We start from the raw sequence: 24,744 nt of genomic DNA on the forward strand, positions 1-24,744 counted from the left end.
CTGCCTCAGCCTCTAGAGTGCTGGACTTACAGGTCTGAAATACCATGCTCAGCTACTGTTTTTAATGTATTGTTGTACATACGCCCAGGAAGTAGACCAACTTTGTATTGAATTGTATGGAGTGTTAATTATTGTCTGTTTTCAAGACATTCTTTCATGTAGTTTTTTTTTAGAAAACAAGACCAAACCTTTAAAGAATTCTTTGTTTTCCAAGTATTTTCAGAGATCCACATTATTGTAGCCACTCTTAATAGGCTTATTCTCAATGAAGAAATGGGGGGAGGGGTTGTGCTAGTAGACCAAGGAATTTTTCCAAATCACACATTGCCAGAGAAAACCTCTGTAAGGTACATACAGAACAATTTTGACTCAAATACTGTAAACTAGACGAATTGCCTTTGAACTGGGTTAATGGCAGGAACCTGATGTCTGCTGAATTGAAAACAGCATGTAAGATGCTCTTAACAGTTTCTGGCTTATAATAGTATATATAATAGCAAGCACTTAGTAAATAGCCAACTATTATTTAAGCTTCAGGTTTTGATTAAAAAGTGCCTTAAATGAACCATTTTCCCCCACTGAAAAACGTAAAACAAGGCTCATTATCTTTAAGATAGATTCAACCAGGGGCCTAGCCCATATGCGCCATGTGATTTATTTCTTCCTTTAGACTGGAGCAAATGAGTCTTCGCCGGCCAGACTTATGAGTCAACGGCCCCTGGGCGTTTCTGCCCTCTGCCAGCCACAGCCCGCGCACCCAAACGCTCTCCACGTGAATCCTCCAAACAAGGTTTCCCTGGTCCCCACCACGGTTCCTTGCAGAGAAGACCCTGCCTAGGAGGTAAAAGAGAAGGCGAAACCCCTCCGGCACCCACCCCTCCTGTCGGCGGCAGCCAATCGCTTTGCTCCGTGCTGCACCCGCGCTTTGGGATTGGACTCGGAGCGGCCCGGCGCGGGAGCCGAGCGCCTGGGTGGAGCCCGAAGCCCTGTCCATCACGTGCGGCCGCGGGCTCTCCCCGCCTCCCCGCGCGCCCCCGCGGCGCCCAAGGGGGCGGAGCCCGGGAGCCGCCGCGCCTGCGCGGTGTGCCGTCCCCGGGAGCAGCTGCTGCCGTCGCCGCCGCCGCCGCCGCCGCCGTTGCCGCCGCCGCCGCCGCCGCCGCCTCCTCCGAAGCCGAAGCTGTGAAGCGACCTTCGCGTTCGGGAGTAGAATTCGGAATCCCCGCGCCTGGCTAACAATGAAGCAGAGTTCCAACGTGCCGGCTTTCCTCAGCAAGCTGTGGACGCTGGTGGAGGAAACGCACACCAACGAGTTCATCACCTGGAGTCAGGTACGGCCGGGGATTCGGTGGCCCCGGGTGGCCCCGTTGGACCGGCCGGGCTGGGCTGGGCTCGGCGGCTCCCGCGGCCTGCGCTGCGGCGTGCGGCCTCCACCCCCCCCCTCTCGCGGACCCCCGGCTTTGTGTGAGCGGCGAGCCGGGCTCGGCCGGCCGGCCCCGCTCGCCTCAGCCGCGGTGGGGGAGGGGCGCCCTGGTAACGGTCCCGGCGCTCGGAACCGGCCCGCGGCCGCCGTTCTGCACACTCATCCCTCGTCGTCGTCTGCTCGCTGCGGGCGCGGAGGTCGCGGAGCCGCGGGCGGGCGGGCGGGCGCGGGTCTCGTCTGAGGAAATCACCTCCGCGGCGGGGATTGCTGGCGCTCGCGTCCGGGCATCTTTTGAGGATGGATTGGGGTAAAGGGACTCAGACTAAAACTGCATAGAAATTAGCCGATTGTTGTTTGGAGATCGGGCCATTTGTTTAATCGGCTTTTTTTTTTTAAGGTTATTTTAGTGAAAGTGGCAGTAGACCATGCTTGGTAACTTAACGGGGAGTTAAAAACGAGTCGTTGAATTTCACTGAGTAGTTGCTGGTGGAGTGGTATGTGGTTGCCTTGATCATTTTGATCCAGATTCTACTCATAAATAAAGATGACCTTAATCAAGTCCGGTGTCTTGCCTGGTCTAAGTTATGCGTAAGATGGATGCGTTGCCTAGGTGACCCAAGCCCCCCCCCTCCCCAGTTCCACACAAAGATTCCTTGCAGTGTGATTATTTACATCACCAGTGCCTTTTCTTTAGTAGACGCAATTCTTAGATTATTGGAATCATTCTATGAAGAAGGTATTTTCATGTGTACAGTTTTTGAGTAAGTGAAAACTAACAGTTTAATATGTAGCACTTGCTATGTGTGAAATAAATATCTCTTTGTTTCTGTGGGGTTTTTTTGTTTTTAAACTAGTGTTCAGTTTTACGTGCTTTTAATAGTGAACAATAGAATACCTGATATTTTGACAACTATGTCACTGAATTTTGCTCAGTATTAGTGTCATTTGTTTTTTATACTAATTTCTAGAATTTACTTTTCTTGTGTAAGTATTGTCACCTAGGTGTCCCACCCCACCCCCTGCAGGTTGTATAGATTAAGTATTTGATGAATTTGGTACATTTGCACAAAGAAGTGAAAATAAGAAAGGCAACTACCAGTGTGTCCTTAAAATAAACATATGTCTCATGCTTTTCATCAGTCGGAAGGATTAAAGGTTGACAAGCCTGGATCGGTACAGACTGTTACCCAGCTGTGTTTTAACATTAGGAATTGGACTGAAATACTTTCCCTAGCAAAGCTGAGTTTATTGAACTTTCTTAGCTTGCACAAGGCTGTTTATCTGGGCTGTCTAAAAGAACTACCCAAATACATTGACAGTTGCTGCTAATTAAGGAGTACTGTCTAAGTGGTAAGTCTAATAAATTCACATTAGCCAGAACATTTTAATAACTTTTTTTGATCGGTTTGAAATGTGCAGAATTTAAACCAATGCTTAAATATGAAGTCTTACTGCTTCTGAATGAAACAAGCTACTTAATTATTTTTATTCATCTCATTATTAAGTCTCAGTATATATTTTAACTGCCTATTTCTAATACTCCAATAGGACAGTCAAATGTAAACTCAGTAGGGTATTTGTTCTAGAGACACAATTGGTGCTTAATGTTTGATGAATCGATGAAATTGCTACAAAATGTAATGGGTTTGGTTGGAATGTATCACAGGTGCTCTGGGATAGCAATGAATTTGGCCCTAACACATTTGTAGATGACAAAGTCATACTGTAAGGTGGAATAATATTTGAAAAGTGTCTTAGGGATCATTTTAATTAGCTCAATTCTTTTATAGTTATTTTCAGGCTTAGGGGGACTACAGTGCATATGTGTACAGGGTAGATGAGACTCCTAACAAGACTCTCAGCTCCAAACTCTCCCACTCGCTACAGTATATTGTTAATACAGGCTGGCACTATCTTTAGTTTTATATCAAAGTGTTGCCCTCTACAACTAATAGGAAGTTCTGGATAAATGTTATCTAGAGCTAATCCTAGTTTCTTAGGACAGATTTCTCTAATTTTTGCTCACAATTTTTTTCTAAAAAGCAGTGCCAATACTGAAAGGTAAAACTTTAAGCCATCAGTCAATCAATCATTGTTTTTTCGAGACAGGGTTTCTCTGTGTATCAGCCCTGGCTCTCCTGGAACTCATTTTGTAGACCAGGCTTGCCTCAGAGTTATGGAGATCCACCTGCCTCTGACTTCCAAGTCCTGGTTTTATTTTTAATGGTGTGTGTGTGTGTGTGTGTGTGTGTGTGTACACGTGAACACATGAGTGCAGGTATGTGTGGAAGGCAGGAGACAGTGTCAGATTTCCTCATGCTGGAGTTAGGGGCTCTCAGGAACCTACCCAGGAGTGGTGGGAGCCAAACCGGGGCTCTCTGAGAGCAAGCAGTATGTGCTCTTGACTGCTGATGCATCTCTCCAGGCCTCCTGTGATCTGACCAGCTTCTCCTGTGCATGCAGCCTTCTTCAGAGAGAATATTACCACTTCTAGAGATTTCCAGTGTGATAGATGAAAAGTATTTCCCTAAAGAGGCTTTGTGGTCATTTATATTTCTGTTAGTAATTAGTGATTTCTAAAGTTTTCTTATGTTTATTAGCCTCTTAGTTTTTCTGTTCTGTAGAAAATTTGGATTGTAAATTCTTTATTAGTATTTTTGTTACTTATAGGAGTCCTTATAAATATAAATTACCTATTACTTGCTGTAATTGCGTTTCTTCATCTTTAAAAGTCTTTTGCAAATTAAAATAACTTAAAGTTGAGACAGTTTAATGTATTGGTTGGATTAAAGGAGAATTAGCAGCTTTATAATGCTGTATTTGTTTTCCTTGGATCCTTTTATGTTAATATTTAATTAAATGTCCCATGTGCTTTGACAATTATTGGGATATTTTAATCTTATTGTAGCTTCAAATTGTCTTCTCTTTCATGTTTTATGGAGAGAAATGTGCTTTTTCTTTTTTATGTCTTAAGTTTATGTGGGATAAACTTTTGTGGATGATTTGAAGGATCTATCTCACTGTTTTGGTTTTGGTTGATATTTTTTTTTCATTTATTTTGTTGCCCAGCATCTTTTATTAAATAATCCTTTGCTGGATGATTTATGCCACCACCTTTGTGCCCCCCATTTTGTTTTGTTTTTTGTAAAATAACATGTCATAAAATCATCCATTTTTGCTGTGTTTAAGTGTGTTCTTTACATTACTTAAAAAAAAAACATAACCATTATTACTGCCCAGCTCTAGGATAACTTTTGTCTTTCCAAACTGAAACTATGGCTTGATTTCTATTGCTGTGATGAGATAATATGACCAAGGCAACTTACAGAAGAGTCTACTTGAGGCTTACAGCTCAGAAAGTGAGTTTGTGACCATCAGGGTGAGGAACATAGCAGGCACGCCCGCACGGCATTGGAGCAGTAGCTAGGAGTTTATGTCTGATCCCCAAGCAAGAGGCAGCAAGAGCTGGACATGGTGTGGACTTTTGAAGCCTCAAAAAGCTGACCCCTCCCCAGTGACATACCTCCTCCAACAAGGCCACACCTTCCAGTCCTTCCCAAACAATTCCGCCAACTGGGGATCAAAAAAATCATTCAAATATTTAAGCCTTTGGTGGCCACTTTCATTCAAACCACTACCAAGTGCCTGCCTGTTAGACAGTAACTGTCACCTCTCTCAATCATGAATAACCCACACCCTCATTCTACCTTTAAAAAATTGGCTTTTTAAAATACCTTCTGTAAGTTGCATCATACCATATTTATTGCTCTAGAACCGTCTTAGTTTACATGGCATAAGGTCCTTAGGGTTCATCTATTTTGTAACACATGTCAAATTGTATTTGAAAGCTTGAATAGTATTTCTTTGTATTTCTATACCACATTGTGTTCATCTATTGATCAGATGATGGACACTTACGTAGCTTTCACTTTTTGGCTTTTGTGACATATTACAGGGATCGTGGTACTGATACATCTTCAGGTCCTTTTTTAGTTTTGGAGTGTTTATATAGAGTAGAATTATTGGCTCTTTTGGTAATTCTGTCTTTAATTTTTGTTTTTTAGCAACTGCTGTACTGTATTCTATAACACTGCAGTATAGTCTGTTCCACCAGCAATTCATAATGATTCAGATTCCTCCATACCTTCAGCACATTTTAGGATTGATGAAAGCCATTCTAAATTCCTGGAAATAGTATCTTATTGCTTCACTCTTGTCTTTCTAATGATTGGGAGTGTTGAGCATCTTTCATGCACTTATTGGCAATTACACATCTTTGGAAAAAATGATATTCAGATTTCTTGCTTATTTTTAATTGGCTTTTTTGTTGTTTTTTCATATATGTCACATATCTGATTTACAAATCTGTTTTACCATTCTGTGTTAGGCCTTTTCACTTTTGTTACTCAATATGCAGAAGTTTTTAAACTTAATATGGTCCGATATTTTTAATTTTGCTTATGTTGCATGTATTTCAGTAGTATTCAAGAAATCATTTCCAAATCCTGTTGTGTGTGTGTGTGTGTGTGTGTGTGTGGGTGTGTGGTGACAGGGTTTCTCTATGTAGTCCTGGATGTCCTGGAACTACAGAGATAGGCCTGTGTCTGCCTTCTGAGTGCTGGAATTAATGTATACACTATCACCACCTGGCAAGATTGAGATCTTTGATACTAATGTGTTTAGGTTTTGAATCTATTTTGAGTTGAATTTTGTATATGATGTCAGGTAAGAGTTCAACTGTATTGTTTTGCATGTGAGTATCTTGTTTTCTCAATACTAAGCCAGAAGCCAGCCTTGCCAGATGATGACAGTGGTGCAGCCTGTTGTAGCTCCTCATAGGCTGAGCCAGGAAGATCACAATATTGAGGCCTGACTGGGATGCAGAGTGAGTTGTAAGCCAGCATGGGCAACTAATGAGCCTCTGTGTCAGAAACTAGGGCTGGCTGGAGAGATGTCTCAGTAGATAAGAGCACTTGTTCTCGTTCTCGCAGAGGACTTAGGTTTGTGTCCCAGTACTCACTGGTGCACATGTAACTCAGTTACAGGGCATCTGAAGCATTCTTTTCACACCCTATGAACACCAGGCATATTGTGTTGTACATACAGATATAGGCAAAAGACTCATGTACCTACAATTAAATATCCCTTTTTAGAAAGTAAAAAGGGGGATGGGTAAGTGCTTGCCTAGCAGTAAATTCAGGTCCCAGTATCACACCCTATTCATTTAGTTAATCTTGTAACCAGAAATCTTTCTAAATTCTTGTATAGTTTTTCAGTGTAATATACTAAAATGTAGTTACATATGTTATGGATGGTGGTAAAATGGTGATTTCTCAATTTTTGTCTGTTTACATTAGCTTTAAAATAAATTAATAGTATTGTCTACATATTAGGTCTTTTGCTTACATAATAGAAATTATTTCATCACAGAGTATGATGTAACCTTTGGTTTGATGCTGACACCTAAAATGTTCTTGTAGTTTGACTTGTAGGATGTTTTCCCCATTATCAGAAATAGAATGCTGGTCTGAAGGTATCTAGAAAAATTTACCAGAGCTGATTTAGATTCTCCTGTATAACTTTGTTGGAGGACCTTAACTAATTGACATTTCTGAGCTTTTTTTGTTTTGTTTTTTAGAATGGGCAAAGTTTTCTGGTCTTGGATGAGCAGAGGTTTGCAAAAGAAATTCTTCCCAAGTACTTCAAACACAATAACATGGCCAGCTTTGTGAGACAACTAAATATGTGTAAGTATGACCAGTGGTTTGCTTGTAATGTTGTTAATAGCCACTGATTAAGCCAGCTTTTCTTATTAAAATAATAAGCTTTAATTTTTGAGTTGTCTAATTTTAGTTATGTAAATTTGAATCTTTGTCAGATGGCTTCCGTAAAGTAGTACATATCGACTCCGGAATTATAAAACAGGAAAGAGATGGCCCTGTTGAATTTCAGCATCCTTACTTCAAACAAGGCCAGGATGACTTATTGGAGAACATTAAAAGAAAGGTGAGCTGCTGCTGATACATTAACTAGGTTATAGACATGAGGCACAGCTATTTTGTTAAGCTGCTGGATTGAAGAGTGTACAGAAAAAGCTGGGTGTGGTGGTACACACCTGTAATCTCAGCAATCGGGAGGCAGAGGCAGGAGGATTGCTGTAGTTTGAGTCCAGCTGTTCTAAATAGTGAGTTTCAGGCCAGCCTGGACTATAGAGTGAGACCCTGTATCAGTAATTCTCAATAATAACAAATATATAAATAATGAAGATGAATGTGCAGAAATACAGAGAGATTCCTTATAGAGATGAACTAGACTAATAAATCTTCGATTAATTGTTCATCTGTTCCCCCCACTTATTTCAAAGCTCAACTGTGCTGAGAGTACTATAGTCTTCATTTTAACAAAGGAAGGAAAATAGTCACCATGTTGTGACAGAACGTAGAGTTACCCATTGTAATGGGAGGGCTTACTCTTAAGTTTGCAAAGCAAAACAGAACAAAACAAAACAAAAGAACTACTGCTAAAATGAGCTATCTTTACTAAATCCATAGAATCCTGGCTTCAGTTCCTGTCACCACAAAGTTGAAAGTGGTGGTGAAAGGGGCAGGGGAATACCTATAGCCCAATGGCTAGAATATGTAAGTCTAATCAATCTAACATGTATGAGGCCTTGCGTTCAATCCTAAATGCTGAGAATGAAAACAAAAGGTGACGAGTCCATATAAGAAAATTACCTACTGTGTAGCTGCATTGCTACATAATTTTAATGTGGAATGTGATAATAAAGAGACTTGGAAATGAAATTTGGCAGAGGGAATAAAAAAGCTCCTCATATTCCTGCTCATCTTTTATGAGATGGTTTACTCCTAAGTAGGCTAGGGAAAGGGGGAAAAATAAAGTGATTGTTACTGGATTTCTGTTGTATTAAGCTAATGTTTATTCTTGTTCTAGAATTTATCTAGAAATTTGTAACCACATTTCACTTCTTTAATAGGGTAAAGAGACTTCTCATGGTAGGAAGTTTTGAATTACAATCATGGGGGCTTAGTATATATTTAATTTTCTAAATTTGTATTTTGGAAGGTTTCATCTTCAAAACCAGAGGAAAATAAAATTCGTCAGGAAGATTTAACAAAAATTATAAGTAGTGCTCAGAAGGTTCAGATAAAACAAGAAACTATTGAGTCCAGGCTTTCAGAATTAAAAAGGTAAAAATATTATTTCCAAATATAATACTAATATGGTGGTTGGGTGTGTGTATGTTGGGGTTTGGGGTGTGTCTGGTGTTTTACTTTAAGTAATCCTCAATAACCAAGATCAAAGACCTTTTTGTTTTCTGTGTCAGTTCCCTTTGCTTTTAGCTTGTAGCTGTAGACTTTGTCCTAATAACAGGTTTTAATTATGGTTGTCAGAAGAATATATAATGTTTCCATGCAGCTGGTTTAGCTTATGAAATGGTAAATCTTTCAGATAATGTAGTAAATACAATTCTACATAGATAATTTTCATGTGCCTTTTACACATAAATGAGGGCACACATTAGGAATCTTATATAACTGATAATGTAGTAGATACAGTTTTACATTGATTAGTTTTTATATGGTCTTCATACATAAATGACTTTCTTAAAATGTGTGTTTCATTGTGGCCTGTCTATTAGGAAAAAGTAGGCCATGGGAAATAAGAGAAAACACACACACACACACACACACACACTAGTATTTGTTGCTTTGACAAAGTCTCGCTGTATAGCTTAAGCTAGTCTTGAATCTGTAGTTCTCCTACCTCTGGCCTGCCTACTCTCCCTTCTGAGTTGTGAAGTTCTCTGACTTTTTTGATTAAAAGATGTTGTGGCTTGGTCTTCTGACCAGACCTTTCTTGTTTGGTTTTTAACTACATTTTCATACAGTGAGAACGAGTCCCTTTGGAAGGAGGTGTCAGAATTAAGAGCGAAGCACGCCCAGCAGCAGCAAGTTATTAGGAAGGTAAGAAGCCTCCTGGCCCCCACTGTGCTCTGCATTTGCTTGATGAGTAGACAGTTTTACTGCCACGGACTCTGTATTTGCTGCTGCTGCTGTTTACTCTGATTGGCATAGTTAATGTTTAAGTCACTTGGCCAAATTGGGAGTTCAGCTGTGTTTTTTCTAGTGTGTGCTATATTTGGGTTTAGCATAAAAGTAGTTTAAAAGTTATAAATTCAAGATATGGAGCTGAAAATTAATGAAAGAATTAGAATCTGTCCATAGTATTGTGTGCCCTTGTCATTTAATCTTTGCATTCCAACTTCCATCCATTTGCTGTTAAGGAAAGAAACATGAGAGTAATTAAGGTTTCTATTTTTGCTTATGAGTAAACTGGACTCATGGCAACAGATTCTTTTTAGGGGAGGGCTGGGGAGAGATGAATCTTGTTCCTGCTTGAAAAGGCACTTGAGCTAAAAATAAGCTTCTGAGTGACAGGATTTGGATCTAGTGAACTAGGCTTACAGCAGAGATGAATAGCAGTTGTCACATTTGGCCTATGATCAAAATAGGACACTAATTTTATAAAATAAAATAGCGTATTAAGGTTAAACATAATTTAATTCAATTCTCAGTGTTTCAAGTATGTATAATTTTAAAACTTCTGTAGTTCTGTTGCATAGCCCTGTTAAGGTTGGTTGAGTTAAAATAACAGGTGTTTTTAATTTTGTATTTGATAAAAAGATGTGTTACTATTTTTCACAAAACAGCCTTTTAGTTAAATATTAGCTATTTAAGCTGCATTGTTTTTTCCTAAAGCAAAGATAGTTGTTGAAATAGTTAACACAGCACTTCTTTTTTTTTTTTTTTTTTTTTTTTGGTTTTTCGAGACAGGGTTTCTCTGTGGCTTTGGAGGCTGTCCTGGAACTTGCTCTGTAGACCAGGCTGGCCTCGAACTCACAGAGATCTACCTGCCTCTGCCTCCCGAGTGCTGGGATTAAAGGCGTGCGCCACCAACGCCCGGCTAGCACTTCATTTTTTTTTTATCAATACTTTTTCTGTTCAACTTTGAAGTTTGAATATGCTATATAATAGATAGGCTTCATTGCTATAACCTCTTTTAATCATGTTAAATTTCATAAAGCATATAGAACTGTACAGAGTCTGAAACAGTCCTTCAATCACTTTGGCCTTATTCTAACACTGTAGCACTTCATTTCATTGTTTCTCACTCTCTTCACTTGGAATCTTTAGGTAGGAAGTTGACAATAAAATTTCAAGTCATACCCTAAGCCAAACTGGTCAAATGTTACCTAGAAGGCTAAATACTTAGTTAATGCCTTCTTTGCTGGGCCGGGTCAGAATTCAGATTGGATATTTCTGTGGTGAGGTTGAGAACTTAAATGTCTAGGAAGATATTAGAACAGTGGTGCTGGCCCATGTCTTAATTGAAGAAATGGGCTTATAAAATAAGGTTTATTTATATCTATCCATTTAATAGTTTTCCCTCTAAATTTAATCAGATATTTAAAATTTACTCTGTCTGTTAATTGGACAAGCTTAGGTGGATGTATCACAACAGTAATATTTATAAAGCTGCCCAGTACACTCTTTCCAACCTAAAAGTTTATGATGTATTCTGAGTTAGTAATTCCTTTTGCCTTTAATTATATTACCTTTGTTGGGAAAGTGTTTCCTATCAAGCACCAGTTTGTCTTTGCATCACACTTCAGTCTTCCTGAAAAAAACAGCAAATTTCAAATGTTAATTTGTGAGACACTACAATGCCTTGGCATTAGTTAGTTTGGAATCAATTATGAGAACACTGTATGAAGGCAGAGAGCTAGATAGTAGCTGATTTGATTTAAAGTGGACAGAATCTTTGATGACAGAATTTTATTTACATTTTCCTCTCAGATTGTCCAGTTTATTGTTACACTGGTTCAGAATAATCAGCTTGTGAGTTTAAAACGTAAAAGGTAAGTTTTGTTTTTTTTTGTTTTGTTTTTGTTGTTGGTTTTTGTTTTTTTTGTTTTTTGTTTTTTTTTTTACTTAGAAGCGTTGTAGTGTTTAAACATGAATACCTGTGCTTGCTGAGTATATGTCTGGTATCAAAGAACATCTCCGGCTCCCCCTTTTTAAATTATGTAAGCACTTCAGTTTCCAGAGCAGTCTTGTCAGGGTGAGGACCCCTACCACAGTGCTTAGGCGAGTAGAAATATTTGAGGTTGTATTTTTTTTCCACATTTTTGGATGTTTATATACATAAGAGGTAACTGTGATAACATTTATGTCTGAACTCAAAATTTATTTATTAGGCATACATACTTCATGCATGCATGCAGTCTGAAAGTAATTAGATCTCTAATAATTTTGTAAATGAGGTAGTTTATGTGTCAAGCAGCTAAAAGGACTGAGAAGATTTTTATGTTGATGCCCTTAATTGACCATGGCCCATCACATAAATATAAGTGACTTTTCTATTAAGTTTACTTATTTTGGAGATATGTAACGTATTTATCGTATGTGCCCAGCTTATGCTAATTTTTTTTTTTTTTTTGAGAAATAAGGATAGGCTAGATGGTCACTTTGTAGACCTGAGGGTGTTACTAATACTTGGTCTTTCATTCATATTAATAGTTTAAAGTAGCATTCGGAGCCCCAGTGAGGAGAACTCTTTAAAAATAGGTCATTTGTTGTGAAGAAGGGAGAGAATCAAATGTTACTTGGCTTATTTTAACTGTAATTGATCAAGTTTTTTAAAATTTTAATGATGGGTTGTAATGCTTACAAATATATTAGCTAGTAATACCATTGTATTGTTACACCTAAACCAGAAGAATAATTGACAAAAGGCATAGATAAAAGGAGAAAAAGATGACTAAGAATATGTCATTAGTTATTCAAGAATTATTTTTATTGAAGGTTTTCATTCATTAATAAGTATTCTTGATGTGTTGCAAGTAAATTATTAGAAATCTTTCATTAGATTCCTTTTATTTTTTTTCTCTTTCGGAATCACATCAATATTGTTCTTATTTACAGACCTCTACTTCTAAACACTAATGGAGCTCAAAAGAAGAATCTATTTCAGCACATAGTCAAAGAACCAACTGATAATCACCATCATAAAGTAAATTTTAATGTATTTTATGTTTATTGTCTCAAACTAAATTTTATTATGGCAGTGTTTCATGCAGTCAAAGACGTTTAGTGAATAAGAATGTAAGTGCTCACTCCCCAGCTCTATTAAATCATGACATTTTCATTATTTGCTTTAGAGTATTTTAAGAAGTATGTCTTTACAAATAGTTGTTTATTTCCAAGTTTGTATTTTTCTAATATTTGTTATTGCCGTGGGTATTTTATATGTGTGTGTGAATTCAGGAATGCTGTTGTTATTTTGCATATATCCAAATTTCATATAGATGATGTTATTTAAATATTCTGCAGTGTGGCTTCCACTTTGGTAGGAGGGATTGATTAGCACAGGCCTCTGTGCTTGCAGTGTACCAGTGACCAGTTTCTCAGCAGTGTGGCCTTTGTTACTTTTGGAGTTGATAAAACAAATGCAGTTTGTTGGGAAGCTGTATAAATTGAGCAGTGTGATGATGTCATCATGGTGTAATATGATTATGGGACTTCCTGCTGTTTATTTTCATTTTATCTTCTATGATAAGTGTGTACTCAACTAGAGTGCTTTTCTCTAGTAATTCAGATATTTTTGTATACTTCTGTTTTTTCTATAGACTCATCTAGTTAGAGATTAGTCTACCATGAAACAAAGCTAAGCCTTTTTTTAATAATGCTACTCTCTCATTGATAATCCTTTTTTTTTTGATAGTGCTAGAGATCAAACTTAAGCTTTAGCACGACAAGGCAAATGCTGTACCACAGAGTTATGTTTTTAATTTGAAAGGATTTTTAAATATTGTGTCAGATTTATTATTGAAATGTTGAGGGTTCATTTATTTATCTTTTATTTTGTCTCTCTGGGACAAAGCACAGTTAACTTCATATCAGACTGTTCATCCCACTTCTCTTTCTAAACCAAGTAGATGTAGCTTGATTTTTGGATTGAATGTTTAAGTAGATGGGTGGTTGTTTTTGTTTGGTTGCTTGTTTTAGTGTAACTGAAATATTTGTATTTTTATATTTTTGGTTGTGAGCCTAGCCTTTAACGGCTGAGCCATCTCTCCAGCCCATATTTGTATTTTTAAAGTGTTTCATGTATATTGGATTTTTTAAACTAGAATTTATATATCTTAAAGCACTTTACATTTTTTACCACTGTCATCTAGTGTTAAAACTTTAAAAGTATTTACATTATAATAATGATTTGTTTACTTTTAGAAAACTGAGCTTCTTAGTATAACTGACTTGAATATAACTATACGTGTTTTTCTTTCTTTGGTGAGGGTTGAACCTAGGGTCCTATGCTTCATTTTGTGATAGGATCCCACCAAGCTGTCTAGGCTGCTGTTGAACTCACTCTGTAGCCCAGGCAGGCCTTGAACTCAGAATTTTCCTGTCTCAGCCTCCTGAGTAACTACTTGGGATAATGGGCCTGGGTCATCACACTACCTGTCTACCTGCATCTTAACATTAAAAAGAATAAGGTTTTGGTAAAACAGCCAAAGTGATTTTTAATTGTGGAATTGTTGCAAGTTCTGTGTATCTCTTAGTGAAGCTATTTAATAAGTAAAAATAAAGCCTCTTTTGACACAGGAAGTTCAAAAAGAGCAGTCACTATCAGTGCAGTGGCTGTGTGATTATGGTTGAAATTTCTGAAGGCCTCGAACTTGTTCACTATCCATAAAAAGTCCTTTAGAATTTGAAGCTCTCCATAGAAACATGCTTTGGGCATGTCTGACAATAAAGTAATTTGTTATTAAGTAGAATTTGGGTATATACCTCATAGCTCCATAAGATGGTATTATAAGTCATTACTGTGTGTCTCTCAGAAGGGCAGAGGACAAAGCTGTTTTGTTCACTGTCCTCAGCATTTAGCAAATAGGGTATGTTCAGTTTATTTAATGGTATCCTCTGTAGTAGTCCATATGTTGTTTTTTTCTCTTCATTCATTAGGTTCCACATAGTAGGACAGAAGGTTTAAAGTCAAGAGAGCGGATTTCAGATGACATAATTATTTATGATGTTACTGATGATAATGCAGATGAAGAAAATATTCCAGTTATTCCAGAAACTAATGAGGATGTGGTGTCTGATCCCAAGTAAGTAATCATGAAATAGTTTTTTGGGAAAGTATTCATCATTGTTCATACCAAATAATTAAACACCCTGGTTCTTTGAAAAACTATTTTTTTCTCATACTTAGTTTGAAGTGCTAATCTTTTTCTCATATTTGGAGTATTGAACCAGATAAACCCCACCTCAAAACAAGAAACAATGAAAATAGATGATTTTTATTTGGAATTAAACCTTTTTCCTTGATTTTATAGTTTTCTAGCTTATAACTTGTCAAAATTTGACTTAAGCCACTTACTTCAGAAAAGGAAACCTTTTAATAGGTGATTTGTAAATTCTACTAGAGAATGACAATAAATTTGTCTAAAATTGTAATTTTTTTTCTCACATCACTGCTATAGCTGCAGCCAGTATCCTGACATTGTAATTGTTGAAGATGACAATGAAGATGAGTATGCCCCTGTCATTCAGAGTACAGATCAGAGTGAACTAGTCAGAGAGTCATTAAGTGTGGGAAGTGCTGGCGGCAGCCCCCTTATGTCTAGTGCTGTGCAGCTAAATGGCCCATCCAACCTGACCTCTGAGGATCCTGTGACCATGATGGATTCCATTTTGAATGACAACATTAACCTCTTGGGAAAGTGAGTATTCATCTAGATGTTTTAATTACTTTTTGGTATTTAGTTCAATAATAACCCTGAAGTAAATACTGAATGTCTATAAATTCAAAGTAATAATGATAACTTCTACTGACCTGTCTCTTTCTCTTGATCAAAGTTGAACTCTGTAGTCAAAGGGATTTGTCTCATGAGTAGTCTTAGAACTTTGTTGAGCAATTCGTTAGTTTTTTTTTTTTAAATAAATTCTTGTAACTGTAAGGTATTTGTGCTTTTTTTTTTTTTTTTTTTTTTTTGGTTTTTTTTGAGACAGGGTTTCTCTGTATTGTTTTGGAGGCTGTCCTGGTACTAGCTCTGTAGACCAGCCTGGCCTCGAACTCACAGAGATCCGCCTGCCTCTGCCTCCCGAGTGCTGGGATTAAAGGCGTGTGCCACCAACGCTTGGCGGTATTTGTGCTTTTAACTTTACCAATTCTGTATACTAGTGTAATTTCTATTAAGGGACACATTTTGTTAAAAGTATAGTAATTTGTAGTATAGAAGTAACCAATGTGAATATTAGAAGTATTAGAGTAAGGAGAAAGTAGAGAAGAAAGGGGAAAGTACATCTGTACAGCAGCACATCTTTTCTGAACATACTAAATTTGGGTAAAAGGTGTGAGTTTTTCAGTTTTCAGAAATCCCAGACCTTAAATGTGATGTCTCCAGATCTGGTAAGGACTCAAAAGTCACTACCCCAATTCTATAGAGCTAGATCACCAGCAGTGGTTTGAAATGTAAGAATGAGAATATTTAATATATATGAAATTGTTCTTCTTTGCTTTTTTTCTCTTTAGGGTTGAGCTGTTGGATTATCTTGATAGCATTGATTGCAGTTTAGAGGACTTCCAAGCCATGCTTTCAGGAAGACAGTTTAGCATAGACCCAGATCTTCTGGTTGATGTAGGTATTTGGGATAATTTTTACTATACTGGTAGCTGTGTGTGTGTGTGTGTGTGTGTGTGTGTGTGTGTGTGTGTGTGTGTGTGTGTGTGTGTGTGTTGCTTAAAGTCAGTACTTTTTTGTATTTATACTTTGTTCATTTTACTTGCTTAATTAATGATTTTATTAGGAATTGTAAACAGGCAGATACAGGACAATAGTGTACAATAATGTGTGATTACTGTCTGCCTCTGAGGAGAAATTGCTCTCCTGTAACAACATTGCCACCTCTAAATAAAGCTTTTGTCTGGATTTCTTGCTATGTGTTACTATGTGTCTATTTTAATCTAGAATAAATTGTCAATTAAAATGAATAAAGATCTTTGAAAAGTAGTAGTGAAGTACCTAGTCAGGGAATATAGAGACACTTCTTAATACTTGAGGAATTGATATTTTCTAGTAAAATTCCTTTCATTATATTTGCTGTATTTGTATGTCTTGAATATGATGCCCTATTCCCGTCTCTGTGTGAACTGATCATTTTTCCTCTGATTTCAAGCCCTAAGCACCTTTCTCACCTGTTTTGCTTTTGCGCTCTGCGTTCTTCTTACCCTATCCAAAGCTTTCTAGATTCCCCTCACTTGTCCTACTCACATCAGTCTTGTTCTTTCCTCTCTTTCCAAGATGTGTTTATTCTGAGAAACATTTTGCCTTACAGTGAACCTTCAGTCACATCAAAGGATTCCGTAGAGTTATCACTTTAAGAACTTCTTAATGCTGTCAGAAGTAATTAGTCCTTTCTTACTTTTCAGTCTAATTTGTGGTTAGTTAATCATTTACATCTCTTCTCATGAAATTAGTCTGTCACATGGCTTAAAACACCCTTTCCAAATCATCAATATCACACAGGATTGTAAGTGAATTAAGATTCTATGTGATAACCCATTTCACCTTGATAGCAGTAACCTAACAACCCTCCTGGAGTCCATCAGACCCATTCCCAATTCTAAATGGGGTGTTAAAGACGTAAGAGTTAATCCTTATGGTCTTTGGATCATTTCAGTTTTACTTTGAATATTTACTGAATTCTTGCTCAGATTTCCATATTTGCTGAGAATAATTCACTGTGCTCCAGGCCTCAATCCGTAGCTCCTTGCAGTTTTGCATCCTTTCTTGGAGAAAATAATTTAATGCCTCCTTCAACCCAGTTCAGTTTTCTGTCCTTGGGATGGGTGGGTGGATGGGTGTGGGTCTGTCCCTCTGGTTTTGTTTGCTTGCTTTATCTATTTTTCATCTTCTGGGCTTGCAGAAGATGACTTGTTTTTAATTAGACAGGTCTGAGTTCTGGTACTGCTTGTTAATACTTACTGTCCTTAGGAAAGGTAACTTTCTTTTTTTAAGACAGGGTCTCATGTATACCCTAGGCTGGCCTTGAATTTGGTGCATAGCTGAGGGTGATCTTGGGCTTCTAATCTTCCTGCTTCCCTCCTAAGTGATAGGATTACAGTAGCATGCACTCTTAGACCATTACACCCAGTTTACACCGGTGTGATTAAACACAAGTTTTCATGCATGCTACGCAAGCACTACCAACTGAGCTACATCCCCAAAGTGCCTTTCCCAGTTTCATCTGTTAAATAGGGCTAATGATTAATATGAAAGGCTATTGGAGGAATTACAAATAATTAAGCCTACTATTAGTGCTTTGTTTTAGTACGTAGAGTCTGCAAGATAACTTGTTTTGATTCTGAGACAAGGTCTCTTATAACACAGACCCGTCTTTTATCTAAGCTTCTGACTCACACGTGCTAGGTGTATAAATGTGTTCCATATGAGGGTCTCAGCATCTTCTCTTGTCTTCCTAAACATTCTGTTTCCTGTACGAACTTTTCTTTTTCCTGATGTCATCTTCTTTGGGGCACTCAGTTTTGCATATTTTTCTTTTTTTTTTTTTCTATTTCTTGTCTTTCTGTTTTTCTTCTCTGAAGACATTTTGACATTATCCTTTTCTGAAACGGGTACACGAAAGTTTTTGTCCCTCCTGGTCCCACAGCCATTTAGCCCCAAATGAGCACACAGGAGTGTCTTAGTTATAACCTGTTGACTGATGGCCTAGGTTTCTTACTAGCTATCTGTCTCTTAATTATTAACCTATGTTTATTATTCTAAGTATTCCCATGTGGTCTTATCTTACCGAAGAAGGGTCCAGACCTTACTCCTTCCTCAGCTACATGGAGTCTGCTTTGCCCGCTTCTCCCCAGCATTTTCCTTGTCTGGTAGCCCCACCTGTACTTTCTGCTTGGCTACTGGCCAATCAGTGTTTTATTCATCAACCAATAAGAAACATATATACAGAAGGACATCCTCCATCAAAAATGCATGTCTCTTTTTCTTAATACTTTAGAATGCAAACTTGGCTCAAATCCTACTCCATGACTTCGGGATATTCTGCTTTATCTGCCCGTCTTTAGATTATTTAAGTTCACTGTCAATTTTTTTTTATTCCTGAAACTATATACTCATTTACAGAGTTCTTATTTTTACAGTAATATTAACTTTCCTCACCTACATTACCAGGATCATTTTGATTTTTTTTAATCTTATCACTAGGTACTTTTTTTCAAAATAGCATTGACAAACTGCCCTAATTTGTATTTTAACTTCTCTCATCCAAGTTATATCACCCATGAATTAGATTGCAGTGTCATAAAATCTACGTCTGGCTTGCCTTGTTGTCTGAAATGGATGGCTTTTCTTTACACAATTTTTTTTCTTTATTAATCAGGGTAGAGTCAGTAGGAGATCATTGGGCCTTAGAATTCCAGAAATTGTGTTAGTTTCTTATATGTGAACTGGTTGTATATATTTTATAGCATCTTGTCTTCTGGGAGTATGTATGAGATACTAAGTCAGTAAATAGGGTTTTGAGGCAAAAATAGAGACAGAAGCTTACATTGCTGGCCTCACTCAGGTACCACCCTGTCTATAGGTACAAAATTGCATCAGCCTTCTCTAGAATAGTCACAGGCTGGCCTGGTGGTGGTGGCATCTTTAATCCCAGTACTCAGGAGGCAGAGGCAGGTGGATTTCTGTGAGTTCGAGACCAGCCTGGTCTACAAGAGCTAGTTCCAGGACAGCCTCCAAAGCCACAGAGAAACCCTGTCTCGAACCTCCCACCACCCCCCCAAAAGAAATAGAATAGTCATACAAATAGTAGTCATCTGCCACCAAAGATTTGAGCACCTTAGCTCTTCAGCAACCACTGGGTGATGTGAAAAGAGAGGGAAATACATGGAAAGAGAGCTGATGATATTTTTTATGACAGCTGAAGTCTTGAAAGGAGTCCGTGTCTAAAGAGAATGGAAGAAGAAATATAACTGACCTCTGCATTTCATTGATTGTGAACCATTGCCTTTGATCATTATAAAATGCAAACCTAATGTCTGTTTCAGTGCTAAGACTTCTTAGGGATCTTATTCCTGATAAGGATGTGACATCATCCTCTGAATGGCTTTTCATTGCTTCTTTTAAATTTTTGTATATAGCTGTTCAAGTCAGAACTTCTGTTATTTGCATTGGTTTTAACCATTTCTAGAACATGCTGTACGTTCTTGGTATTACTGTAGCTCAGTACTCTTCTGTCTTCCAAATTCTTGCCATTCTCTTGGGACTTATGATGCATAGCACCATCGTGCTATGCCTGTGTCTGTGCTTTCCTCCCATTCTCCAGTCTCCTTAGTGCTTTTAAGCTCTGCTAATTGTTGTGAAACTGGGTTATGTATGAGTATAAGTTGGTTATTTAATGTCAGTATTATGTCTTAGATTGTAAGCTCCTGAAGAGCAGAAATGAGGTTTTCAAGGTGTCAGTAATTTCTTATTTTGAAGCTTATGACTTAAAAGTTGTATTTATGAATTGGCTGAACTGTGAGTATAGTTCGTTGACATTATTTTGGCACTCATCAACTTCCTTTTCTATGTGGAAGTAGTTTTATGCCATTGTGTCAGAGGGCTGCACTTGGTATGTATGTTAGGGTTCACTGTCAGAATAGGTTCTATGAGTTTGTCACCTAATTAGTAGGTATTCAATGGATGCTCAGTTTTAAGACGTGGGACCCAGATTTGGTGGTATGTATGGCTAAGGAACTTTAGGGAGAGAAACATAAAAGATATGAAATTGAATGTCAATTAAGGAAGGACAAGAATTGTGGGAAACTATTCCAAATGATTAATCACCTGTAGAGAAATCCTTACAACATAAAATTCCATCTAGTGTACAGCCAGCTTGCTCTGCCTTTGTTTGTTTTTCTTTCTGCTTTCTTGCTTTCCCAAACTTGTTTTAGTCTGTGGAAACTTCCTAGTGTAGGAGTGACATTCCTTCACTCAACATGGTTGAATAAAAATTTTTAACACACAAATCTTTTTAAATATTTTTTAAACTTACCATGTTTCTTGTTTGGTCTTTCAGCTTTTCACTAGTTCTGTGCAGATGAATCCCACAGATTACATCAATAATAAAAAAGTAAGTTTTAATTCATGTTGCTCAGGACCCATAGCTATAAAAATATGAAGAAGTCCTAGTAAACATACATGGAAAGCAGTATCACTCTCAATTACAAAAGACATTTTATATTCTTACCTGATGTGTGGGATTGAGATAGTAAAGTACTAGATGGAAAATTAACATTTGGTTATGGGGTTATTCTTTATTGCCCAATCTGCTGGACATGTGGGATTCACTCTCAGTATAAAATCGGCCTTAGTGCTGGGCAATCATCTGGCCTTAGTTTGTTCAGTGTTTCTTTGAAATAACATGATTAAAATGTAATTTCTGCATTTTATATTCTTTCAATATATAATTTCTCAGCTTTTTCAGTTGAAAGTAACTGGTTTATATTTCTTTTGTAAGTTCCTTAATTAAAAACAATAACTAAAGCAAAGGCAAATTTTACTAGGTAGGAGCTAGGAACTCCAGTTAGACTTAGCAAATTGACAGGAGATTCTTAAGGGCAATCTGTCATGGCAGATGCTTTTAAATATTTGTTATTTTTGTATAGCTTAATTGTCTTGTCTAATTTACTCCCCATATCTAATATGTATACTTAATTGCTAATCTTTATTTTTTATTGACTACAAAACTGATCAAGTTCAAATTCTGGATTAGTGAAGTCAGTTTCATTCTTGTCCTTTGTAATGTAAAGATGAGACATCTCAAATAAATATGAATGGTTATAGAATTGATGAATTGAAATTTTCTATTGTCATGTGTAAGGAGATCACCTGGCCCATTTTCCTACATTTTTGAAGGTTCAACTTGGCTGACACAGAGCCTCAAAACTTTTATGAAATTGTAGAGTAGGAAGTTCATCATGCAGACATATGGCTTGCTGTTTCTGTAAACAGCCAAACCTACTAAATGTATTTGGATTTATAGGTTGTATGTCACAACTGTGAATGCTGTAATTGTAGATTAAGCAGATATGGGTAATGCATATGAGTGTGTGGATGTGTTTTTGATAGACATTTTAAATAAAAGCAGACATTAAGCTAAATTTCACTATCATTTACCTAGGCTTATAGTATGAATATTTTGTCATTATACCGAATGTTATTAAGTCACATTGTATTTTAATTTAGTGAATATGTTTTGTTGTTTATTGCTAAAACTGAGTCATTGTTCTTTGATTATCCTCTTCTAGAAACCACTTACTTATAATTTTCAGAAATATAAGTAACAGAAAATTGCATATGCTTTCTGAACTTATAAAACAATATTTAAGAGTGATGTTTTATTACAGTTCTGTGTCCAAAGTAATTGTAAATATTGGTATTTTTATCTCTTATTCTTTGATTCATGAAAAGGGCATATGACATGTAACATAATATTTTCTTAATTTGAATACCTTATGCTCCTTAGTGTAGCTGAGTGGCCACTACCAATGAATAAGAATTTGCATGGGAAAAAAGCAAATTCATAATCGTGGTTCTCAGATTAGAAGATCAACAGTGGCATCCTTGGGAAGTACCTTTTTCAAGGAGTATAAAATGTATTAATATTTATGTATTGTGACTTCTAACTGATGAACTATTTTTACTTAAATTATTTGGAATGGTTTAGTTTTCATCTTAGGGCCATTATCTTCTTGAATCTTAGAAACTTTTATTGCTTCATTTTATAATAGCTGTCAGAGGAATGTAGGAATTATACAGATGTTTGTTATGCCATACATACTAAAGCAACATTTAGGAATGTGGTACATAAGAAATAATTGAGTCTCATCCACACCTCAGAGTTTCAGCACTGCTGAAAAGATGGCTGACATCTCAGCAGCATTGTAGCCTTAAGTTTCCTATGAACCAGAAGAGAAGAAGACAACCAAAATGAAATAAAAGAACCTAAGGAATCACGGAAAGGACAAGAAGAAACCATCACAGTTGAGGCTTCCAAGAGCAGGGATAGATTCACAGATGTCACTGTGTCATCTTTCATACTCGGAGTACATTTGTCTGTGCCAGCTCTTCTGGTCACATGAAGAATATTGTGCAATGCATTTCTAATGACAACTGTTTAAAATGTATATTTAATTATATCCTAGTTTATAAAACCACCTGTCTTTGATTTATTCCTGTCTTGGTCTTTGAAAATTTCATTTCTCCTGTAACTGAAATGCTTTTCTTTTCTCCTACTTCAGGTGCTTTATTCTTTCCTGGTGTTCCCCCTTTGCAGTATATTTCAGATGTGTTGATGTTATTTTATCAGTTTCTAAATTGTGATACCCTTAAGGAATGTAAAATGTAAAACAAGTATTTTTTATATAATTTATTTTCTTTTAGTCTGAGAATAAGGGATTAGAAGCTACCAAGAGCAATGTCATTCAACAAGTTTCAGGAGAGGGAAGAAAATCCAAGTCTAAACCAGGTAGGTATGCAAGTAGTCTTAATTTCTGTAGGTTGTTTTTATTAGTTTCAATATAGAACTTAATGCAAACCATGGAAATATTGTCATACTAAACAGCTGGATGGGCTGGGCTCATGACATAGCACATGCAAAACCCTGGGTTCCGTCCTATAAGTATAGTTCAGTACTACAGAAAACAAAACCCATACAAACAAATGAAGATGGACTGCTGCCTTGGCTTCTGTGGGTGGTGTCTTGAGTTTCTAGTACCATAAAACGTAAATGGTGAGGTATTGGTTTCTGTAGTTTGAATTTTTCCCCCTTAGTTAACATTAAAAGATGAATCTTACAGCTAAATTGATGTTAACTCCTGATTTACATGTTTTAAAACTTAGTGATGTAAAGTATTTAATTTTTCATTTGGGTATATAAAAGTATTTTTTCTGATCTTTATAGATAAACAGCTTATTCAGTATACTGCCTTTCCACTTCTTGCATTCCTCGATGGGAACTCTGCTTCTGCTATTGAACAGGGGAGTACAACAGCATCAACAGAAGTTATATCTTCTGGAGATAAGCCCATAGAAGCCAATGAGCTTCTGGATGGCAACCTGGACCCAGAACCAACCCAAAGCAAGCTTGTTCGGCTGGAGCCATTGACTGAAGCCGAAGCTAGTGAAGCCACACTGTTTTATTTATGTGAACTTGCTCCTGCACCTCTGGATAGTGAAATGCCACTTTTAGATAGTTAAATCCTCAAATGGACACATATGTATATATTCATCAAAATGATGAAGTATTTATTTTAAAGTATTGGTACTTTGTTTTGTAAATTACTTTTTGTTTAATCAGATACTGTGGAATAAAAGCACCTTTTGCTTTTTTCACTAACCACACTCTAGCAAAGCTTTCGGGTGTTACTCGGCTGCCTATATATAAACTTTAATGCACATTATTGGCATATCTTAGGTTGAATTCAAATGGCCATTTCTCCAGTTGTAGTAATTTGGATTTTTTATATGCAAATATGACCATTTAATCCCAGTTAAACTTGGTTATTTTCAATTGACTTTAAGTGTTTTAGAACTAAAGGTAGAAAACTGGTCTAGTTACCATTAAGTATTTTTGACTTGGCTTATTTTTAAAACTGGGAACATAAAGTGCCTGTATCTTGTAATATTTCATGTCTTTCTTTGTTCAGAGAAATTCTTTTATGTTCAGAGAAATGTATTCTCAACAAAAAAGGCAAAGTACACGAGTAATCACTCTGAAGGGTTTCCAGCTCCACACACATAGAATGTGGAAACAGGTTGCAGTTAACCCTGTCCACTTAGACTAGGTTAAGTATGTTTTCTGGTTTGTTCTTTTGGACCATGGTATTTAGTAAAATAAATATGACGATGTTGAGTACTAGTATTGTTGTGTTGCCTTTGGGAGTGATGCCCACATGAGGCAGCTCTAAACTGTGTTGTCCATCTTCATCATACTGAGTCACATCAAGATCTCTGTGCTTTATGTGAAAATATAGACTGGCAGTAAGGAAAGAATATGATGCTTCTAGTCTTACGTGTTTTAATGTTATTTTGTTTAAGAAGTATATTAGCTTGCTTTTTATGTTTCTAATAAAGAACTGAGAGAAAACAAGGTGAGAACATTATCAGTAGATGCCCCCAAATTTTTTGCTCCGATAACAAGATAAGAGAATCATATCAACTTTTCCCT

The 24,744-nt window shown here is 37.0% G+C and overlaps 1 protein-coding gene across 3 annotated transcripts; it reads left to right on the top strand.

The window, feature by feature from the left end:
- The first annotated feature begins 1,110 nt into the window (after positions 1–1,110).
- Hsf2 (heat shock transcription factor 2) lies at positions 1,111–24,435 on the top strand. Of its 3 annotated transcripts, XM_040728342.1 has the most exons (13): positions 1,111–1,328; positions 7,059–7,167; positions 7,299–7,426; positions 8,504–8,628; positions 9,330–9,405; positions 11,299–11,360; positions 12,427–12,514; positions 14,470–14,615; positions 14,991–15,230; positions 16,043–16,148; positions 20,593–20,646; positions 22,959–23,043; positions 23,479–24,435. In XM_040728342.1, the coding sequence occupies exons 1-13, from the start codon at positions 1,236–1,238 to the stop codon at positions 23,772–23,774; spliced, it is 1,608 nt and encodes a 535-aa protein (XP_040584276.1). In that variant the 5' UTR covers positions 1,111–1,235; the 3' UTR covers positions 23,775–24,435. The 3 variants fall into 3 exon arrangements, with proteins under 3 accessions (XP_040584276.1, XP_040584277.1, XP_040584278.1); XM_040728343.1 differs by lacking the exon at positions 20,593–20,646; XM_040728344.1 differs by lacking the exons at positions 22,959–23,043; positions 23,479–24,435 and adding an exon at positions 22,416–22,732.
- The last annotated feature ends 309 nt before the right edge of the window (positions 24,436–24,744 follow it).

This window comes from Mesocricetus auratus, unplaced genomic scaffold (assembly GCF_017639785.1).
Source record: "Mesocricetus auratus isolate SY011 unplaced genomic scaffold, BCM_Maur_2.0 Super-Scaffold_100018, whole genome shotgun sequence".
In the NCBI taxonomy this organism is placed as follows: domain Eukaryota; kingdom Metazoa; phylum Chordata; class Mammalia; order Rodentia; family Cricetidae; genus Mesocricetus; species Mesocricetus auratus.

What these genes read in the sequence shown, in the direction of transcription:
- Hsf2 (XM_040728342.1), top strand. Translation starts at nt 1,236, where the DNA reads ATGAAGCAGAGTTCCAACGTGCCGGCTTTCCTCAGCAAGCTGTGGACG. An exon ending in TGGAGAACATTAAAAGAAAG is followed by an intron (nt 7,427 to 8,503) that starts GTGAGCTGCTGC and finishes GTATTTTGGAAG; the next exon opens with GTTTCATCTTCAAAACCAGA. An exon ending in AGCAGCAAGTTATTAGGAAG is followed by an intron (nt 9,406 to 11,298) that starts GTAAGAAGCCTC and finishes TTTTCCTCTCAG; the next exon opens with ATTGTCCAGTTTATTGTTAC.